The sequence below is a fragment of the Mobula birostris genome, chromosome 8, assembly GCF_030028105.1.
Source record: "Mobula birostris isolate sMobBir1 chromosome 8, sMobBir1.hap1, whole genome shotgun sequence".
NCBI lineage: Eukaryota > Metazoa > Chordata > Chondrichthyes > Myliobatiformes > Myliobatidae > Mobula > Mobula birostris.
The window spans coordinates 120,149,673-120,168,165 of NC_092377.1; the positions used below are offsets into that span (position 1 = coordinate 120,149,673).

General features: G+C 44.9%; 2 protein-coding genes across 3 annotated transcripts in view; one reads left to right on the forward strand and one right to left on the reverse strand.

Annotated features, from left to right (window-relative positions):
- The window catches only part of LOC140201638 (uncharacterized), a 395,760-nt gene that overhangs the window by 299,573 nt on the left and 77,694 nt on the right, over nt 1–18,493 (reverse strand). The gene's annotated exons all lie outside the window — the stretch shown is intronic.
- LOC140202296 (interferon-induced protein 44-like) lies at nt 6,209–17,479 on the forward strand. Of its 2 annotated transcripts, XM_072267193.1 has the most exons (7): nt 6,209–6,389; nt 6,479–6,524; nt 6,638–6,839; nt 12,922–13,050; nt 15,720–15,882; nt 15,968–16,065; nt 17,023–17,479. In XM_072267193.1, the coding sequence occupies exons 1-7, from the start codon at nt 6,380–6,382 to the stop codon at nt 17,182–17,184; spliced, it is 810 nt and encodes a 269-aa protein (XP_072123294.1). In that variant the 5' UTR covers nt 6,209–6,379; the 3' UTR covers nt 17,185–17,479. The 2 variants fall into 2 exon arrangements, with proteins under 2 accessions (XP_072123294.1, XP_072123295.1); XM_072267194.1 differs by lacking the exon at nt 6,209–6,389 and having other exon boundaries at nt 6,520–6,543.

Here is an 18,493-nt window from a genome sequence, read left to right on the forward strand (position 1 = left end):
GACAGTACGTTTCATGAATTGATCATGAAGAGAATAATATTTTTCAGAGAAGTGTATTTCATTTATTTTCTTCCAGACCAACCAGCAGAGCAGCAGTATGGTTTCTTCTGGAATAAGCTTTTCTCAAAATTCAATACGGTTTGAACTTCCTGTCGATCTTTGGCTTCTCAAAGGTAAGTTGGTCAATGATTAGCATTTAATGAAATGCTTCAACTATCAATTTCATTATTAGAAATGACTTGTCAAAAACACAACTGGACATAGGGAGAGATACAAAACTGTCATGCTAGCATTTTCAGACAAATATACCACCTCCCACACCTCTAGTTTATTGGGTTTGAGTGTAACCTATGAAACAAAATTTTATTTAAAATTCATAAACCAAGAACAGCATGATTCTAGTTTTATTCAGTCTCAACTCTTTTCATTACTTTGGAGCTTGTTTTTTTTTGGAATAAAAGAGAAAAAAATTCATTTTCTCTATACGTAGACAAGTTCTTATGCCATCTTGCACAATGCCAACAAACCAGTACCAAATAGGAACACAATACCATGAGTTGTAGAGTAAGATCACACGATTTGAATTTTGATGCTAAAGTGAAAGCTGAGGACAGTTCCTCCTCCCCCCCCCCTTACAGGCCAGACACTAGAAACATGGATCATTCAACACTTAGGAACTTCACTGAAACCAGCCGGGATTAATTTGGTGCAACTTCTGGAAAAGACCAAGGCTCTCTCAGATATGACTCCTTGATGTTTGATGGGTTGGAGTAAATGGTGTTAATGGGTGAGGGATGGTGGTGGGAGTTTGCAGTGAAGAATGGCAGACGACCATGGTTGGTTTTTCAAGAAAGTATGATAATCCTATTTATGAAAAATGTAAGGCAAGTAAAGATAATGAACGTAATCATTTTCCTTTTATAACAGTACACTTAAATTTCATTTGTACAATACCATTTCAGTTTAAGACCTCTCATTTGCTACTCTGTTTTACAGACTTGTCACCTACACAGTATTTAAGCACCTATTGTAGGTGTGATGATGATCTGAGTACGTTGTATAAAGCAGTCTTTACTCAGAAAGACAAGGATAAGGATGGACTCGTTAACTTGAAGGTAGGAGAACCGATGCTTCTTTATCACCATATCAGTATGAATTAACAAATATTAAGAAGAAATCCTTCATTCCTGTCAAAATTAGCAATCTTATTAATACTAGTTTTCTTGGAGATTTATATATTTTTTAAACATTTAAAAGCCGCATTCCATCCAATATCAAGAAGGTATATCTAAAGGAGTCTGTGTTTTTCTCTAGAGCTAAGGTGGAGAAGCTGCAGCCAATGGGCTTCAGCTGAGTGTCAATGAGGCCTGTAAAATCATTGGAAATTTTTAGACAGAAAAACAGAGTACATTGAGGGAAGACTTTTTCATGTTCAAAATTTATTTTAAAAACGAGATTCTGCATACACTGGAAATCAAAAGTAACACACACAAAATGCTGGAGGAACTCAGCCCAGCTAGGTGACACCTATGGAGAGGAACAAACTGCTGATATTTCAGGACGAGACCCTTCATCTGGACTTGGAAGAGATGGAGAAGAGGCCAGAATACGAAAGCGGGTGGTGGGGAGGGAATGAGTAAAAGCTGGCTGGTGATAGGTGAAGCCAGTTTAGAGGGGAGTTAGATGGATGGGAGGGGAGTGTGAAGTTAGAAGCTGAGTGGTGATAGATGGAGAAGATGCAGGGCTGAATAAGAAGGAATCTGATAGGAGAGGAAAGTGGACAAGGGGCGAAATAAACGATGGAGGGACACCAGGGGGAGGTGATCAGCAGGTGATGAGAAGAGAAGAAATATGAGGTGAGCTAGAATGGGGAATGGAAAAAAAGAGAAAAGGGGGATGGAGAAATTACCAGAAGTTAGAGAAATTGATGTTCATGCTGTCAGGTTGGAGGCTACCCAGACCAATACAAGTTGTTGCTTCCCCAACCTTACAGTGGCCTCATCATGGCCGTAGTGGTGGCCATGAGGCAACATGTTGGAATGGGAATGGGGAGTGGAAATAAAATGGTTGGACACCAGGAAGTTCTGCCTGTTGTGGATGGAGTGAAGGAGCTCTGAACCGGGTGTTGAGTCTGAATGTGCAAATTTTTATTTGGGAAAGCAAAACACTTTGAGGGAAGACATTTTCATGTTCAAGTTCAAGACCAAAATTTATTTCAAACACAAGATCTTCTGCCTGTGCTAGCCTTTTCAGAAGGCCTTTGACAAGGTGCCGCACATGAGGCTGTTTAACAAGTTACGAGCCCATGGTATTACAGGAAAGATTCTAGCATGGATAACGCAGTGGCTTATTGGAAGGAGGCAAAGAACGGGAATAAAGGGAGCCTTTTTTGGCTGGCTGCAGTGACTAGTGGTGTTCCACAGGGATCTGTATTGGGACTGATTATTTTTACATTATATGTCAATGATTTGGATGATAGAATTGATGGCTTCGTTGCAAAGTTTGCAGACGATATGAAGATAGGTGGATGAGCAGGTAATTTGAGGAAGTAGGCTACAGGAGAATTTAGACGGATGAGGAGAATGGGCAAAAAAGAGGCAGATGAAATTTAAAGAGGGTGATCACACAGCTTCCAACAAAAATCTATATTCCGGACGAGTAACCCCACTATGTAGCCCCCTGGTAAGCCTCAGGCCCGCTCAGCTCGGTTTCGTCTAGGGGGAGCAGCCTTCGGCCCCGCCAAACTGGATTTGTCAAGTTTGTGTGGATGCTGTGTGATGTACCCACTCCGCCAATAACAGACACTACCTCCATGTGCGATTAAAAGATTACACTTTATAGATCGTACTGGAACTATGTCATTAATAGAGATAAAATATAAAAGGAAAATAAAAGGCGCCAAACTTATCAAAGTTCAACCACTTCGTGCACAACCGTTGGAGCTCAATTAACGGAGTCCTCTTTCCACCATTCGATCCCCTCCGATCCCCTCGACCCGCCGCCTGGGACCAGCCACGGTGGTCGGCCAGACGCTCCACATGAGTCTGTCTTCGTCTCCTCTCCTCGCCAAAGACCCTGAGCCTCGAACTACCGCTCGGGGTCCGTTTCGTCGCCCAGCTTAAGCATCGCGTCTCCTCTATCTGTCCCCATCGTGCCTTCTCCCCCAAGCCCGCGAAAACAATAGCTTATAGACACACAAGTAAGAATTACATCTATCCCAATTGGTTAGCAAATGAATACAATTCTCATTATCAGTAATATAACCCAAACAAGCTGCTAGTTTTGAGAACATTCTTAGCAGTTAACATAACAAAGAAGCCATTTTATTAACCTTAGCAGTAACATAAAAGAAGAAACCCCTTACATAGGGCAATAGATGCGTGGTGCAGTTAAAACAGAGACAACAAATACTGGACTGAGAGCGTTGTATTTGAATGCACGCTGCATAAGGAATAAAATGTACGATCTAGAAGTTTAGATTGACAAATATGACGTTCTGGCCATCTGTGAAACTTGGCTAAAGGATGGCTGCCACTGAGAGCTGAATGTCCAAGGATATACAGTATATTGGAAAGATAGGTTAGTAGGCCGAGGGGTTGGTGTGGCTCTGTGTATAAGAAATAATATTAAATCATTGGAAAGAGATGACATAGGATTGGAAGGTTTAGAGACCCTATGGGTTGAGTTAAGAAATGGCATGGTAGAAGGTCCCTAATGGCAGTTGCATACAGGCCTCCAAACAGCAGCCCGGATGTGGATTTCAAGTTACAGCAGGAGATAGAAAAGGCATGTCAGAAAGGCAATGTCATGGTAATTGATGTGGATTATAACATGAAAGTGGATTTACCAGTACTGGACCTCAAGAGAGAGAATTTGTAGAGTGTCTAAGGGATGGGTTTTTAGAACAGCTTGTTTCGAGCCCACTAGGGGATTCTCTGTGCTGGTTTGTGTGTTGTGCAATGATCCGGAGGTGATAAGAGAGCTTTAGGTTAATGAACCCTTAGGGAACAGTGATCACAATATGATCGAATTCACACTGAAATTTGAGAGGGAAAGAATAAAATCCAATGTGTCGGTATTTCAGTGGAATAAAGGAAATGACAAAGGCATGAGAGGGGAACTGGCCGAAGTTGACTGGAAAGGGATATTTGCAGGAAGGACAGCAGAGCAGCAATAGCTGGAGTTTCTGTGAAAAATTAGGGAAGTGCAAGACAGATATATTCCAAATAAGAAGTAATTTTCAAAGGGAAGGGCACTTCTGTCGCTGACAAGTGAAGTCAGAGCCAAATTAAAAGCAAAAGTGAGGGCATATAAGGAAGCCAGAGCTAGTGGGAAGATAGAGGATTGGGGAGCTTTCAAAAACTTGCAGAAGGAAACTAAGAAGGTCATTCAGAGGGAAAAGATGAATTATGAGAAGAAATTGGCAACTAATGTCAAAGAAGACACTAAAAGATTTTTTAAGTACATAAAGGGTAAAAGAGAGTTGAGGGTAGATAAAGGACGAATAGAAAATGGCGCTGAAGATAGTATAATGAGAGTTGTAGAGATGGCAGAGGAATTGAATGCCTATTTTGCATCCGTCTTTACGGTGGAAGACGTCTGCAGTATACCAGACATTCAAGAGTGTCAGGGAAGTGAAGTTTGTGCAGTGAAAATTATGACTGAGAAGGTGCTCAGGAAGCTTAATGTTCTGAGGGCGAATAAATCTCCTGGACCTGATGGAATGCATCCTAGGCTTCTGAAGGAAGTAGATGGCGAGATTGCGGAGACATTAACGATGATCTTTTAAGAATTGATAGATTCTGACATTGTACCGGATGACTGGAAAATTGCAAATGTTACTCAGCCTATAGACAGAAACTATAGACCTTTTAGGCTGACATCAGTGTTTGGGAAATTGTTGGAATCGATTGTTAGGGATGAGATTATGGAATACCTGGAGGCACATGACAAGATAGGTCAAAGCCAGCATGGTTTCCTGAAAGGAAAATCCTGCCTGACAAACCTACTGCAATTCTTTGAGGAAATTACAAGCAAGGTAGACAAAGGAGATGTAGTGGATGTGGCGTACTTGGATTTTCAGAAGGCCTTTGACAAGGTGGCGCACATGAGGCTGCTTAGCAAGATAAGAGTCGGTGCAATTACAGGGAAGTTACTAGCATGGGTGGAGCATTGCCTGCTCGGCAGAAAACAGAGAGTGGGAATAAAAGGATCATATTCTGGTTGGCTGCCGGTTACCAGAGGAGTTCCACGGGCGTCAGTGCTGAAACGGCTGCTTTTTACAAAGTATGTGGATGATTTGCACTACAGTATTAATGGATTTGTGGCTAAATTTGTCGATGATACAAAGATGGGTAGAGGAGCGGGCAGTGTTGAGGAAACAGAGCCTGCACAGAGACTTAGATTGTTTAGGGAAATGGGCAAATAAGTGAGAAATGAAATACATTGTTGGAAAGTGGAAGAAGTAAACGGGCAGACAATTACTTAGATGGGGAGAGAATTCGAAATGCAGAGGTGCAAAGGGACTTAGGAGTCCTTGTGCAAGATACCTTAAACGTGACCTGCAGTGTGAGTCGGACCCAGGAATGAAAGGGTTACCAAATGAGGAACGTCTGGCAGCTCTTGGGCTGTATTCCCTGGAGTTCGGGAGAATGAGGGGGATCTCATAGAAACATTCCGAATGTTAAAAGGCCTGAACAGATTAGAAATGGCAAAGTTATTTCCCATGGTAGGGGATTATAGGATAAGAGGGCACGGCTTCAGGTTTGAAGGACGTCCTTTTAGAACTAAATGCGTAGAAATTACTTTAGTCAGAGGTTGGTAAATTTGTGGACTTTGCTGCCACAAGTGGCTGTGGAGGCTAGTCATTAGGTGTACTCATGGCAGAGATAGATGGGTTCTTGATAGCCAGGGCATCAAAGGGTATGGGGTGAAGGCAGGGGAGTGGGGATGACTGGAAGAATTGGATCTGTCCAGCAGAGCAGACTCGATGGGCCGAATGGCCTACTTCTGCTCCTATATCTTATGGACTCATGGTCTTATAGAATAATGCAACAGAGTTTTCCTGGTGGAAACTCCCGTCATGATTTCCTTTTCGTGGGTGATAGTATTATAAACAGAACGGGCTTTTATATGTTAGTTAACGTGTACGCCCTGCGTGGTGTCGCTGAATCCGACGAACAGTAAAATCGGAATGGATGTAATGTCACTGTAAAAGTTCTTCTTGGTTCCTGCCTCACTTTGATCATCCTGACCAAATTTGCTCATCAACCGGTAGCAAGGGAAAGTGAAAGTACATCAAGAAAAAGATTTGGATTCCCGCAGGCAGAAGCACAGTCAACACTCCGGCGCAGATCACTGGGTTTATACAACGCCAAACATGGGAAGCCGTGAGTTTATATCTTCAATCCGTTACTGAAACCCCCCCCGCCCCGCGAGATAAAAACAAAGATATTAATACTTTCACATTGTATTTCAGATTTTTCAAAGGACCGCTGTTTTCACTTCCCAGCCATGGACAAGCGGTAGGTTCGCATAATCAGGGTGTGTCATCCCAATCGGACAGAGGTAAATATGATGATTTCGTTAACCCGTTTCAGCCAGACAGCTGATGCTCTGTCTCCCTGGTCTTTGGCAGGAATCTGGACAATTTGAAGAACCTCTTGTTAAACTACAACCCCCCTGAGGGCTGTGGAGACTGTATAAATATCCTGCTCTTCGGCATGGTTGGGGTTGGGAAATCATCGACCATCAACACATTTCTCTCGGCTCTGGATCCACAAGGAACGACTATAACCTGTGTCCCGACAGGAGACAATCCCGGGTCTCTCACTCCAGAGGTACACACACTGCTGTCAACTTAATATAAACGCACAAGCGGTATATGTTGCTCTATTAACTGTGAATTCACCGTCCTTTATGTGTCTCCCTGATGTCCACATCAGAGGTAGTGAGAGGTCACCTCACTCCAATCTATTTGCTGGTAAGCACGTCGGGAGGTCCCGAGGCTGGGAAAGTAGGGAGGCCAGAACTCCGGCTTTAGGCCTCCGTCTGGCGCCATCTGGAGCCGGATGTTAATTTGCCTGCAACCCGATCGCATGAACATTGATTTCTCTAACTTCCATTAAAGCCCTCCTCCCCTTCTTACCCCAGCCCTTATTTATTTATTTATTTATCTATCTATCTATTTATTTATTTATTCTCTCTTCTCCCCCACCCCCCTCCGTTTTTCCTCTCTTTGTTCTCTCTCTGTCCTTCTCACAATTTCTCCTTGCCTGCCCTTCATCTTCCTCTGGGCTCCCCTCCCCCTTTCTTTCTCCCTAGGCCTCCCGTCCCATGATCCGCCCCCTTCTGCTGTTCTGTATCCCTTTTGCCAATCAACTTTCCAGCTCTTAGCTTCATCCCAACTCCTGCTGTCTTCTTCTATCATTTCGGATCTCCTCATCCCCCTCCCACTTTCAAATCTCTTACTATCTCTTCTTTCAGCTAGTCCTGACGAAGGGTCTCGGCCCAAAATGTTGACTGTACTTCTTCCTATAGATGCTGTCTGGCCAGCATTTTGTGTGTGTTGCTTGAATTTCCAGCATCTGCAGATTTTCTCATGTTTGCACTAACTTGTCCTCCTTTTTGCGTCTGACTAAAAAACTTATATAAATTACCTCGGATATACTTAAAACAGTGGAAACTGAAAGCTATAACAACCGTTAACCCAAGACTGCAGTGGAGAGTGGTTGACTTTTTGTTCTTGTTTCAAGACCCTAAAGAATTGCTGAAAAGAAAAAACTATATTCAACCATGAATGGGCCAAAGAATTTGGATTTATTGCTAAAAGCAGAAAATATAATTTTCATGTTTTTTGTACACTATACCGTTGTGACGTGAAGATTGGCAGTAAGGGAAAAAGTGCAGTTGAACGACACGGTACCACAGATAAATATAAAGTTAACACTCGTACTGCTTGGAACACCATCATTATTATCATTTTTCTCCCCAGCTCAAGCAACTGAAGAAATGAAGTAAATTAATTTGGTTAGCATATCTGCTTCAGCAGGAGTAAAAATGAATATTCAATTCTTTCAATTCTTTATTTAAACTGTATGAATGCATGTATGTAATATGCAGAATGATGAATAATTGAATAGGAATAAGGGCTCTGGCAGAAAATCACGGATTAATGATGAAATAGCTAGGTTTTTGCTGGATTTATATAGGCAAAAAAGTATCATGTTAGAATTTTTATTTAATAAAATAACTAAAGTGGTCATCTGTTTGCATTTATTGTTTTTGCAATATGGTTTAAATTTTATAATTTTTGTTTTGAAACGCACTGTATATATATGGTAATCCATGACCACATATGCAATGTCCTCCTTTTTGGAAATTGGGAAATGGTCACCCTATGGGAAATGTGAATTCAAATCCAAGTGCGTGATATCAATTAGCTGCGGAATTAAGAAGGGAGGGACAAAAAAGAAATTATAGGCCAATTAGCCCGATGTCAATGGTTGGGAAAATGCTAGACTCCATTGATTAGCATAAGGTTTCAATACACTTGGAGTCACATGACAAAATAGGCCAAAATCAGTACGTTTTCTTCAAGGGGAAATTTTACCTGTAAAATCTGTTGGAATTCTTTGAGGAAATAGCATTCCAGAGAGACAAAGCAGAGACAGTGGATGTTGTTTACTTGGATTTTCAGAAGGGCTTTGACAAGGAGCCACAGATGAAACTGCTGAAGTAGTTAATAGCCCATGGTATTACAATAAAGTTACTGGCATGGATAGAATTTTGGATGACTGACAGGATGCAAAATGTAGGAATAGATGGGGCTTTTCCTGGCTGTCTGCTGGTGACTAGTGGTATTCACAGAGATCGATATTGGGACTGTTTTTATTCACGTTATATGCAAAAGATTTGGAAGATGGAATTGATGGCTTTGTGGCCAGTTTTGTGGCTGATAGAAAAATAGGTGGAGGGTGGTTAGTTTTGAGGAAGCATAGAATCTGCAGAAGAACTGAGACAGATTGGGAGAATGGTTGTATAAAGTGGCATACGCAATTTTCAGTCCTTCAGAACCAATCTAGAACTAGTGTTTCTTCAAAGACAACTACTGATGCCTCCACAATCTCTTCAGGAACACTTTCCAGAGCCTGGGCTGCAGTTATTCAGGTTTCAGCAACTTACCCACATTCAAACTTTTCCACTTCCCATCACCTTCTCCTTACCAACAGCTGCTACACTCACACTTGGTCCCTGACTCTCTGGCATACAGCTGGTGTCTTCCACAGAGAAGGCTGATGTAAAATACAAATCTTGTCACAATGGGTGGCGCTGGTAGTGGACCCAAATGCAAGACACAGACAATGAAGTACGGGGAACATGACTTGACTAGAGTAGGAACGTGACAGGTTACAGACAAGGAGCAGGGACAAGAATGCAGACTTGGGCTAGGACATGGACAAGACAGGGAACCCAGACAAAGAACTAGGCACTAGGAGCCTGGGCTTGGGCTCTGAGCCAGAGACTGGACAAGGACCCAGAACCTGGGTCTTCCCTCGGGCTCGGGCCCCAGAACCAGGCAAGGACATGATATGACTACAGGACAGGAAATGACTGGGGTCTAGAGGCTTGAGGCTTGAGGCTGGGTTCTTGGTCTTGAGCTTGGAGTCAGGCTGGGGTCTTGGTCTTGAGCTTGGAGACAGGCTGGGGTCTTGGTCTTGAGCTTGGAAAAAGCCTGGGGTCTTGGTCTTGAGCTTGGAGACAGGCTGAGGTCTTGGTCTTGAGCTTGGAGACAGGCTGGGGTCTTGGTCTTGAGCTTGGAGAACAGGCTGGGGTCTTGGTCTTGCGCTTGGAGACAGATTGGGGTCTTGGTCTTGAGCTTGGAGACAGGCTGGTGTCTTGGTCTTGAGCTTGGAATACAGGCTGGGGTCTTGGTCTTGAGCTTGGAGACAGGCTGGGGTCCTGGTCTTGAGCTTGGAGACAGGCTGTGGTCCTGGACTTGAGCTTGGAGACAGGCTGGGGTCTTGGTCTTGCGCTTGGAGACAGACTGGGGTCTTGGTCTTGAGCTTGGAGACAGACTGGGATTTTGGTCTTGAGCTTGGAGAACAGGCTGGGGTTTTGGTCTTGCGCTTAGAGAACAGGCTGGGGTCTTGGTCTTGCGCTTGGAGACAGACTGGGGTCTTGGTCTTGAGCTTGGAGACAGACTGGGGTCTTGGTCTTGAGCTTGGAGACAGGCTGGGGTCCTGGACTTGAGCTTGGAGACAGACTGGGGTCTTGGTCTTGAGCTTGGAGACAGACTGGGATCTTGGTCTTGAGCTTGGAGAACAGGCTGGGGTCTTGGTCTTGCGCTTGGAGAACAGGCTGGGGTCTTGGTCTTGCGCTTGGAGACAGACTGGGGTCTTGGTCTTGAGCTTGGAGACAGACTGGGGTCTTGGTCTTGAGCTTGGAGACAGGCTGGGGTCCTGGACTTGAGCTTGGAGACAGGCTGGGGTCTTGGTCTTGAGCTTGGAGACAGGCTGGGATCTTGGTCTTGAGCTTGGAGAACAGGCTGGGGACTTGGTCTTTCGCTTGGAGACAGACTGGGGTCTTGGTCTTGAGCTTGGAGACAGGCTGGAGTCTTGTTCTTGAGCTTGGAGAACAGGCTGGGGTCTTGGTCTTGAGCTTGGAGACAGGCTGGGGTCTTGGTCTTGAGCTTGGAGACAGGCTGGGGTCTTGGTCCTGAGCTTGGAGTCAGGCTGGGGTCTTGGTCTTGAGACAGGCTGGGGTCTTGGTCTTGGAATGTGGAGGCTGATAACTTGGAGGCTGGAGCTCGGAGACAGACTGGGAACTGTACATCAACAGAGAGCCGGGACTTATCCTTTGAGAAGCCGGGACTCATCTTTAACACATTACTAACATGAGACTGGATAGTACATAGTCATAGAGCCTGGACCTATCCTTAGACAAGCCGGGACTCAACTTTATCTCCACACCAATGTGTGACAGGTCCATCCATTGGTTAAAGGCAGAACGGCCGGACTTTCCCAACGGAGGCAAACACAAAACAAGACAAGACAGGACCCCCGCAGGGCAATGGCAGAACCGCTTGAGTTACCCCTTGGTGGTGAGGACAAGACAGATCCCCCACAAGGCAATGGCAGAACGGCCTGACTTACCCCACAGAGGCAAGGACAAGAAGAGACAAACACCGAAGAATGACATACAGTTCCATCTCTGCATCGGGGTTGCTCCAAGTCACAGTTCGGCCAGCAACCTCAGCTGGCTATGGAAACAGCCGGATCCCCACCTAGCTCGAAGTGGCCAGCAGCCACTCAGCTGGCCCGGGAAACAGCCGAATCCATACCGAAAAGACAGCTCCGACTACCAACAGCAAGGCTTCATGAAGCGATGGTTCTCCAACACAGCCTAAAGATGGCAAGTGGCCGCTGCAGCCTTCCACCGGCAGGTTGCTCCCAGGAAACCTTGACAAGACAAACCAGCAGCCACCAGTCGTCCCCAAGGCTACTTATATTCCAAGCCCCAAGATGGGAATCAAATGCCTATGATTAACTCAACCAAAACAAGGGACAGCAGGAAGAACCGGAGTCCTGAGTCCACAGACCAGAGCGTGAACCAGAATGCGGACATTTACGGACCGGACCAATACATTTAGGGACAAATACAGTTCATCAGCCATTTCTGTGTCCCCCATTATCTCCTGCATTATTTTCCAGCAGTCTGATATCCACTCTTACCTCTCTTTGACTCTATATATCTGAAAAAATCTGTTATTATAATTTTATAGTGTTGGATAGCTTATCCTCAAATTTCATCTTTTCTCTTCTTGTGGCTTTTTTCAGTTGCCTTCTACTGATTTTGAAATATTCCCAGTCTAACTTCCCACTAGTTTTTGTTACATTATATACTCTCTCTTTTGATTTTTTGCTTTTGACTTTCCTTGTCAGTCATGGTTACCTCCTTACACCCCCACCACCCCTCACCCCATCTTTAGATTATTCCTTCTACTTTGGGATGAATCTATTATGCACCTTTTGAATTGCTCCCAGAAACTCCATCCATTGCTGTTCTGCTATCGTCCCTGCCGGTGTCTCCTTCCAATCAACTTTGGCCGGATCCCCTCTCATCCCTCTATAATTCCCTTTATTCCACTATAATATCGATACATCATTTCCTTGTTCCCCCCCCCACCAACCCTCAAGGTGACTTCAATCATATTATGAAACTTGCCTCCAAAGGTTTCTTTACCTTAAACTCCCAAATCAAATACAGTTTATTTCACAACACCTAATCCAGAATGACCTTTTCCCAAAAGAACTTAACCACAAATCCCTTCTTTGAGAACAGTCCCTGTTCCTTTTTCCATGGATGCTGCCTGATATGCTGAGTATTCTCCACATTTTTGCTCTTTCACCCCAAGACTGTCCTTGTTAATTTGGTTTTCTTGGTGAACTAGAACGTTTTAGTTTGAAAGGGGAATCCAGAGATTCAGGATAACATTGCTGCAGTCAGAGTGTCTCTGGGTCTGTATACCAGGGATTCACCTGCCCTCTCAGGGGAACGTAAACAGACCCAGGGCAGCAAGGGAAGAGGAGTTTTCTTGTGTCATGAGATATCACGTGACCGAGAGAAGATCAGGGAGATGTCCCACAGTCTGGGATGTCCTGTCAATGAGGGAAGAGGTAGGAGTTCTCCCGCAGATTGGATTGTCCCATCACTGAGGGAAAAGCAGGGTGTTCTCCCATGTCCCGATACATAATCTTAGCCAGCAGTTAACAACACAAAGCAGATCTTCAGTTGATCACCATTCCACTGTTTATGGGATCTTGTTGCGTAAATACCATCTACCCTGTGTTCTACATTACCCGGAACTTTACTCTCCATGAAAGGTGCCATACAAATGTACATCTTTTTAAAAATTTACAGCTCAGGTCCTACAGAGCAGGGAGTTTAAACTTTTGGGATTCGGCTGGATGGAATGCTATGAAGAACCGTGGTCAGACAAAGAAAGTGTTACAGATGATCCTGGAAGGGAGAGTTCCCAAAGGAACAAACGTGAGTTTCCTCCTTTACTTCATACTCCTGATTTCCACAAGCCATTAAACACTGAACAACCTCAGAGAGAGAAGGGAGAAATGGTCCCAAGCAAAGTTTCAGACAAAACAGCCATGGTTCTGAAGACTAGGCCCATGTTCCGATTGGAATTAAACTATAGCCTAGGCCGAGGGAGGTGGCACTCTGTAAAAGAAGTTACACAGAAATACCAAACAAAGAGTAACACTCGAGAACATAGTGACAGAGATTAGTCCCAGAGTAACACACAGGGATGCAGTGGCAGAGATTAGTCCTGGAGTAACACACAGGGATGCAGTGGCAGAGATTAGTCCTGGAGTAACGCACAGGAACACAATGACAGGGATTAGTCCTGGAGTAACACATGAGAACACAGTTACAGAGATTAGTCCCAGAGTAACACACTGGGATACAGGGACAGAGATTAGTCCTGGAGCAACACACCGGGACACAGTGACAGAGATGAGTCCTGGAGTGACACGCTGGGACACAGTGAAAGAGATTAATCCTGCTGCAACATGCAGGGACACAGTGACAGATATTAGTCCTGGAGTAACACATGGGGACACGGTGACAGAGATTCGTCCTGGAGTAATACACAGGGACACATTGACAGAGATTAGTCCTGGAGTAACACACAGGGACACAGGACAGAGATTAGTCCTGGAGTTACACATGGGGATACAATGAAAGATGTTTGTACTGGAGTAACACACAGGGTCACAGTGACAGATATTATTCCTGGAGTAACACAGTGGTACACAGTGACAGACATTAGTTCTGGAGTTACCCACGAGGAGATATTGACAGAGATTCATCAGGGGGTTACACACCACTCTCCTTGGTGTCTCACTGCCAGCTGTCTCCACCTCGACACATTGCTGGGACACTTAGAGCTCTTTTCCAAGTGAGGGGGGACTGAGTGTTGTTCTGACATCCTCCACATGGTACAGGTCAGGAGACAGAGCAGTGATGGGGAAATGGATCAATCCCAGCAACACATGACCCCAGAATCCGCTCCACTGCTAGTGAAGGTCACAGGCTCATCAGCCTCTATCTTGGTCAGACCCTCTGCTCAAACTCACCTAGAGCAGCACCTCCTTGTCTCCCACCAGTTGTCTTCTGCTGGCATCCATTATCAGCCAACAACTCCACCGTGTGGGGTTTGATGTTGGAATTCTGTGTGTGGCCATGAAATCTTGTCTTACTTCCAAACTGAGGTGAGAACAGACACTCAGGAGTCAATGGCCATGGGCCAACAAAAGAAGGGTGTTGAGGTCCAGACTAGATCAGTTCTGCTTACTGAATTGGGGGAGAAGGCTGGGGTTAGTGGAGGGATGACAGGGGAGGGGGGTGGTTTGTGGTGTGTTTGCCCTTGTAGGATTTTGTGAGTAAAACAATTGAGAGTCACCTTATGCGTTTAACAAGATTTGCAGTCCTTTACTTCCATTGCAGAAGAACAAGTCACCTTATACTCATGTCATTGTATCAGACACTGTTTCTTAAAATGAACTCAACAACTCAATGATGGAGTTTATGAATCATGTAAAACAGTTTATATGATGAACAATATGTACCATCTGTCACCTATTACATTCCCCTACACTCTGTTCCCGTTCCTGTTCTTATCTCTCTTCATTCGTCAAACCCACCATCCCTGGATCAGTCTGGTCAGCCATTGCTGCAATCCTTCCTTGGGTAAGGAATCCTGAACTGTGCACAAGCCTCACCAGGACCCAATAGAATTGGAGCAAGTCGTCTGTACTACTGTGTGACACAGTGATGGAGCAGTTAGTAGTGCTGCTTCGCAGATCCAGTGATTCCGATTCCATCCCAGCCTCTGGTGCTGTCAATGTATAGTTTGCAGGCTCTTGCTGTCATGATGTGGGTTTCCCCCTGATGATCCTGGTTTCTGGCTCCCACATCCCAATAGCATGTAGGTCATTGGGTCAGTCTGCTGCTGTTGTTTCCGGTGGGTTGTCAGAATGGCAGAGAGTGGATGGGGAGATGAGTAATTGGTGAACTGACAGAGAACTAGCATAGGCTAGCCTGGCTGAATAGCCTCAGGAAACAAACATGAACAAAAGCTGATGAACTCACCATTTACCTTCCTATCACCCAGTAACCTGGACACAATACACACGATTGTCTCCCCCACATTACTGATGGAGACTGAACAACCCACACTCCTCAGGATTCAATTTGCCATCAGTTTACATACTGACCAACCATTTGTATCATCCTGAGGTGTGAAGGACCAAACAGTTTCTGAATCATCTGAAAACTTTGTTATCAAGTCCCGACATTTAGTTAAAAATGTTGATTCATTAAACAGTGCAAGGGTGTGAGTATTGAAGAGCTCAGAACAAATTCTCAAGCAGCTCGTGGGGACAGAGTGGACCCACAATGAAAGGAATTGAAAAGTAACAGCGAACTGGGGAAAGCAGCCGGAGACTGACAGGGACAGATGGACTCCACTGGTTTTGGGGCCCATCTGCGTCTTAGTAGATCAGTAGATGAGTGACCATGACAACTGGGCTTTGTCTAAGGGGACTGGTCCCTCCTCCATTGTTCACCTCAGTGCTGTGTGATTGTGATCATCAGTATTCCTGCTGCTTCCTCTGTAACCAGTTCTTCATTTTCTCACTTAGTTACAGAATTTCGATCCTGACTCAGATGCTTCCACCTACCCTGCTACTCCGAAAAATGTAATTCACGGAGTCGCACTCATATTTGACATCAGCACCATAGACTTGGTCAGTGACGATAAAATGGAAGAGTTTCAGGAGCTACAGACAATCGTGGCACAGAAATGTAAGTGCTTTCTTTTGTTCTGTGTAACTTTGTCACCTCAGCATTGCAGCTTCATATTGATATCTGGATCATCTCTCTTTTCCAGATGTTCACAGGGTTGTGATTGGGACCAAGTTTGAATTATTAGGGATACCAGAGATACACAATGCATGGATTTATGAATACAAGCCACTGCAGCAGAAGGTAATAATATGTAGAATCTGAGAACTGACATTGATGTGGGAAACATAGCACCCAATCTGTGAATAGCATGTTTGCACTGACAGCAGAGAGGTAAACACAGGAGATATTTGCTTTGTGGCTCCCGGTAAGCAGACAAATCTCAAGGTTCTATAACTTATGCATACATTGATAATACTTTGATATACTTTGTATCCTTTGAATGCCCTAAGCTCATCTGCCTTTCCTACAATATTCCCTGCATTGAAGTAGACAAAACTCAGAACATTAGTCCCACCATGGTCAAACTTTTGATTTCTGACCTTGTGTGTAGGCTCAGCAACATCTTTCCCCACAACCACTCCACGTTCTGTTCAGGCGCTCTGGTTCCCATCCTGTGCATTTCTAGTTTAACCACCACCCCCACCGACACCCCCCCTCCCCCCCGCCCTTGCAGCACTAGAAGACCTTCCTGCTAGGATATTCATTCCCCTCCAGTTCAGGTGCAAACCATTCCGTCTGTACAGGTCCCACCTTCCCTGGAAGAGAGCCCAATGATCCAATAACCTGAAGCCCTTCCCCTCTTGCACCATCTCCTTAGCCACGTGTTAAACTCTATTACTCAGGTTTTACTTTGTGCTGCCTCATTTTACTGATATTTTCTGCCCCCTCCTGTCACACTTTGTTTGTCAAATCCACCCCCCCCCCACCCTCAACTCCTCTGAGCCACCAGTCTCTCACCTCCTCTTCAGTTATTAAGCATTCTGGCCTCGGAACCCTCCCCTTTCTGTCTAGTCTGAAGCCTGGTCTACACAGTATTCACGTGATTCCCCAGGACACTGGTCACAACACAGTTCAGCTGAAGCCCATCCCAATGGAACAGCTCTCTCCATCTCCGTTACTGCTACCATTGCCCGTGAATCTGAAGCTTGTGGAGTTTATAATTCCATTAATACCCTCTCTCTCCTTCCTTTCCCTCAGTTTGACCAGTTGGCAAAACGCACTGGGATGGAGAGGCGTTCCATGTTTGTGGTTTCGAATCAGTGGAGAGGTGAACAGATCGAGATGATAAAATGCATCCTGGCCCTGTATGTTCTGGATAATATGGTCAGAAATATTGACCGATTTCTCAAAGCAGTGTAATTATCACAGCTGACCTTGTCCAGCGTTTTGAATTCATTCTAGTTTCAGCAGCACGGACACTGCTGTGGGATTGATGTTTTTATTGTTTTCCCCATAGGTTTAGCATTCTTTATGCTTGTTTATATATTTGTACAATCACCTGTTTGTCTGTAGACTTTTAGTAACTTGCTGTATTAGTAGTTCCATTCTTCTGTAGTTTCTATCCTTGAAAAGTTGAAGGGGGAATAAGTTAGTATCTGCTGAAAGGGTTTCTCAAATAAACTGGCTCAGCCCACTTGGCAGAATAAAAGCACACCATGTTTTCATCTACCTTTGTTACAGTCAGTCACAGTTACTGGTTCAGAGGTGACTTGTACAACCGGTTACTGGGACAGCCAGTCAATGTTACAGTCAATGACTGTTACAGCCTGTCACAGTTACAGATGGTTACTCTTACAGTAGGGGACTGTTACAGCCAGTCACAGTCACAACCATTCACTGTCACAGCCGGTCACAGTCACAGTGAGTTACTGTTACTGCGGGGGACTGTTACAGTCAGTCACAGTTAGAGATGGTGACAGTTACAGCCAGTCACTGTTACGGATGGTCACAATTACAGCCAGTCACTATTACAGCAGAGGACTGTTACAGCCAGTCACAGTTACAGCCGGTCACAGTCACAGTTACAGACAGTCACTGTTACAGCAGGGGACTGTTGCAGACAGTTACAGTTACAGATGGTCACAGTTATTGCCAATCACTGCTTTTCAGCTGGCCACTGGTACAGCCGTTCACTGTTACTGTCAGTCACGGCTGTTACTGCTGCTGTTCTCTTGTTCCTTCTCCGCCTTACCTGCTGAGATTGACTGACCCTATCTGACCTGTACCACTATAAACATCTAACGAAACTGTGGTAAACATAAGATTTGGGCCTCATTCTTGATTTCTGAAGAAGCTACTGGACATCAGCCCCAGATCTAACTGTCATGGTCCGGTCCGTGAAGTCCACATTCTGGATCACGGTGCGGTCCGTGGACTCAAGACTCCAGGTCTTCCAGCTGTCCTTTGTTTGGTTGAGTTAATCAGAGGCACCTGATTCCCATCTTTGGGCTTGGAATATAAGTGTCGGCTGCTGGTTTGTCTTGTCAGTTCCCCTTGGAGCAACCTGCTGATGGAAGGCTAGTGAAACTATTCGTGATCTCTAGGCCTGGTTGGAGGACCACCGCTTCATGGAGCCTTGTTGCCACTCGTCGGAGCAGTTATTGTGGTATGGATTTGGCTGTTTCTGTAGCCAGCCAAGATTGCTGGCTGCCCTGAGACTGAGAGCCAC

Excerpts from the sequence above, each read along its gene's own strand:
- LOC140202296 (XM_072267193.1), top strand. Across the intron at positions 15,883-15,967 it reads GACAATCGTGGCACAGAAAT|ATGTTCACAGGGTTGTGATT; the intron begins GTAAGTGCTTTC and ends TCTCTTTTCCAG. Across the intron at positions 16,066-17,022 it reads ACAAGCCACTGCAGCAGAAG|TTTGACCAGTTGGCAAAACG; the intron begins GTAATAATATGT and ends CCTTTCCCTCAG.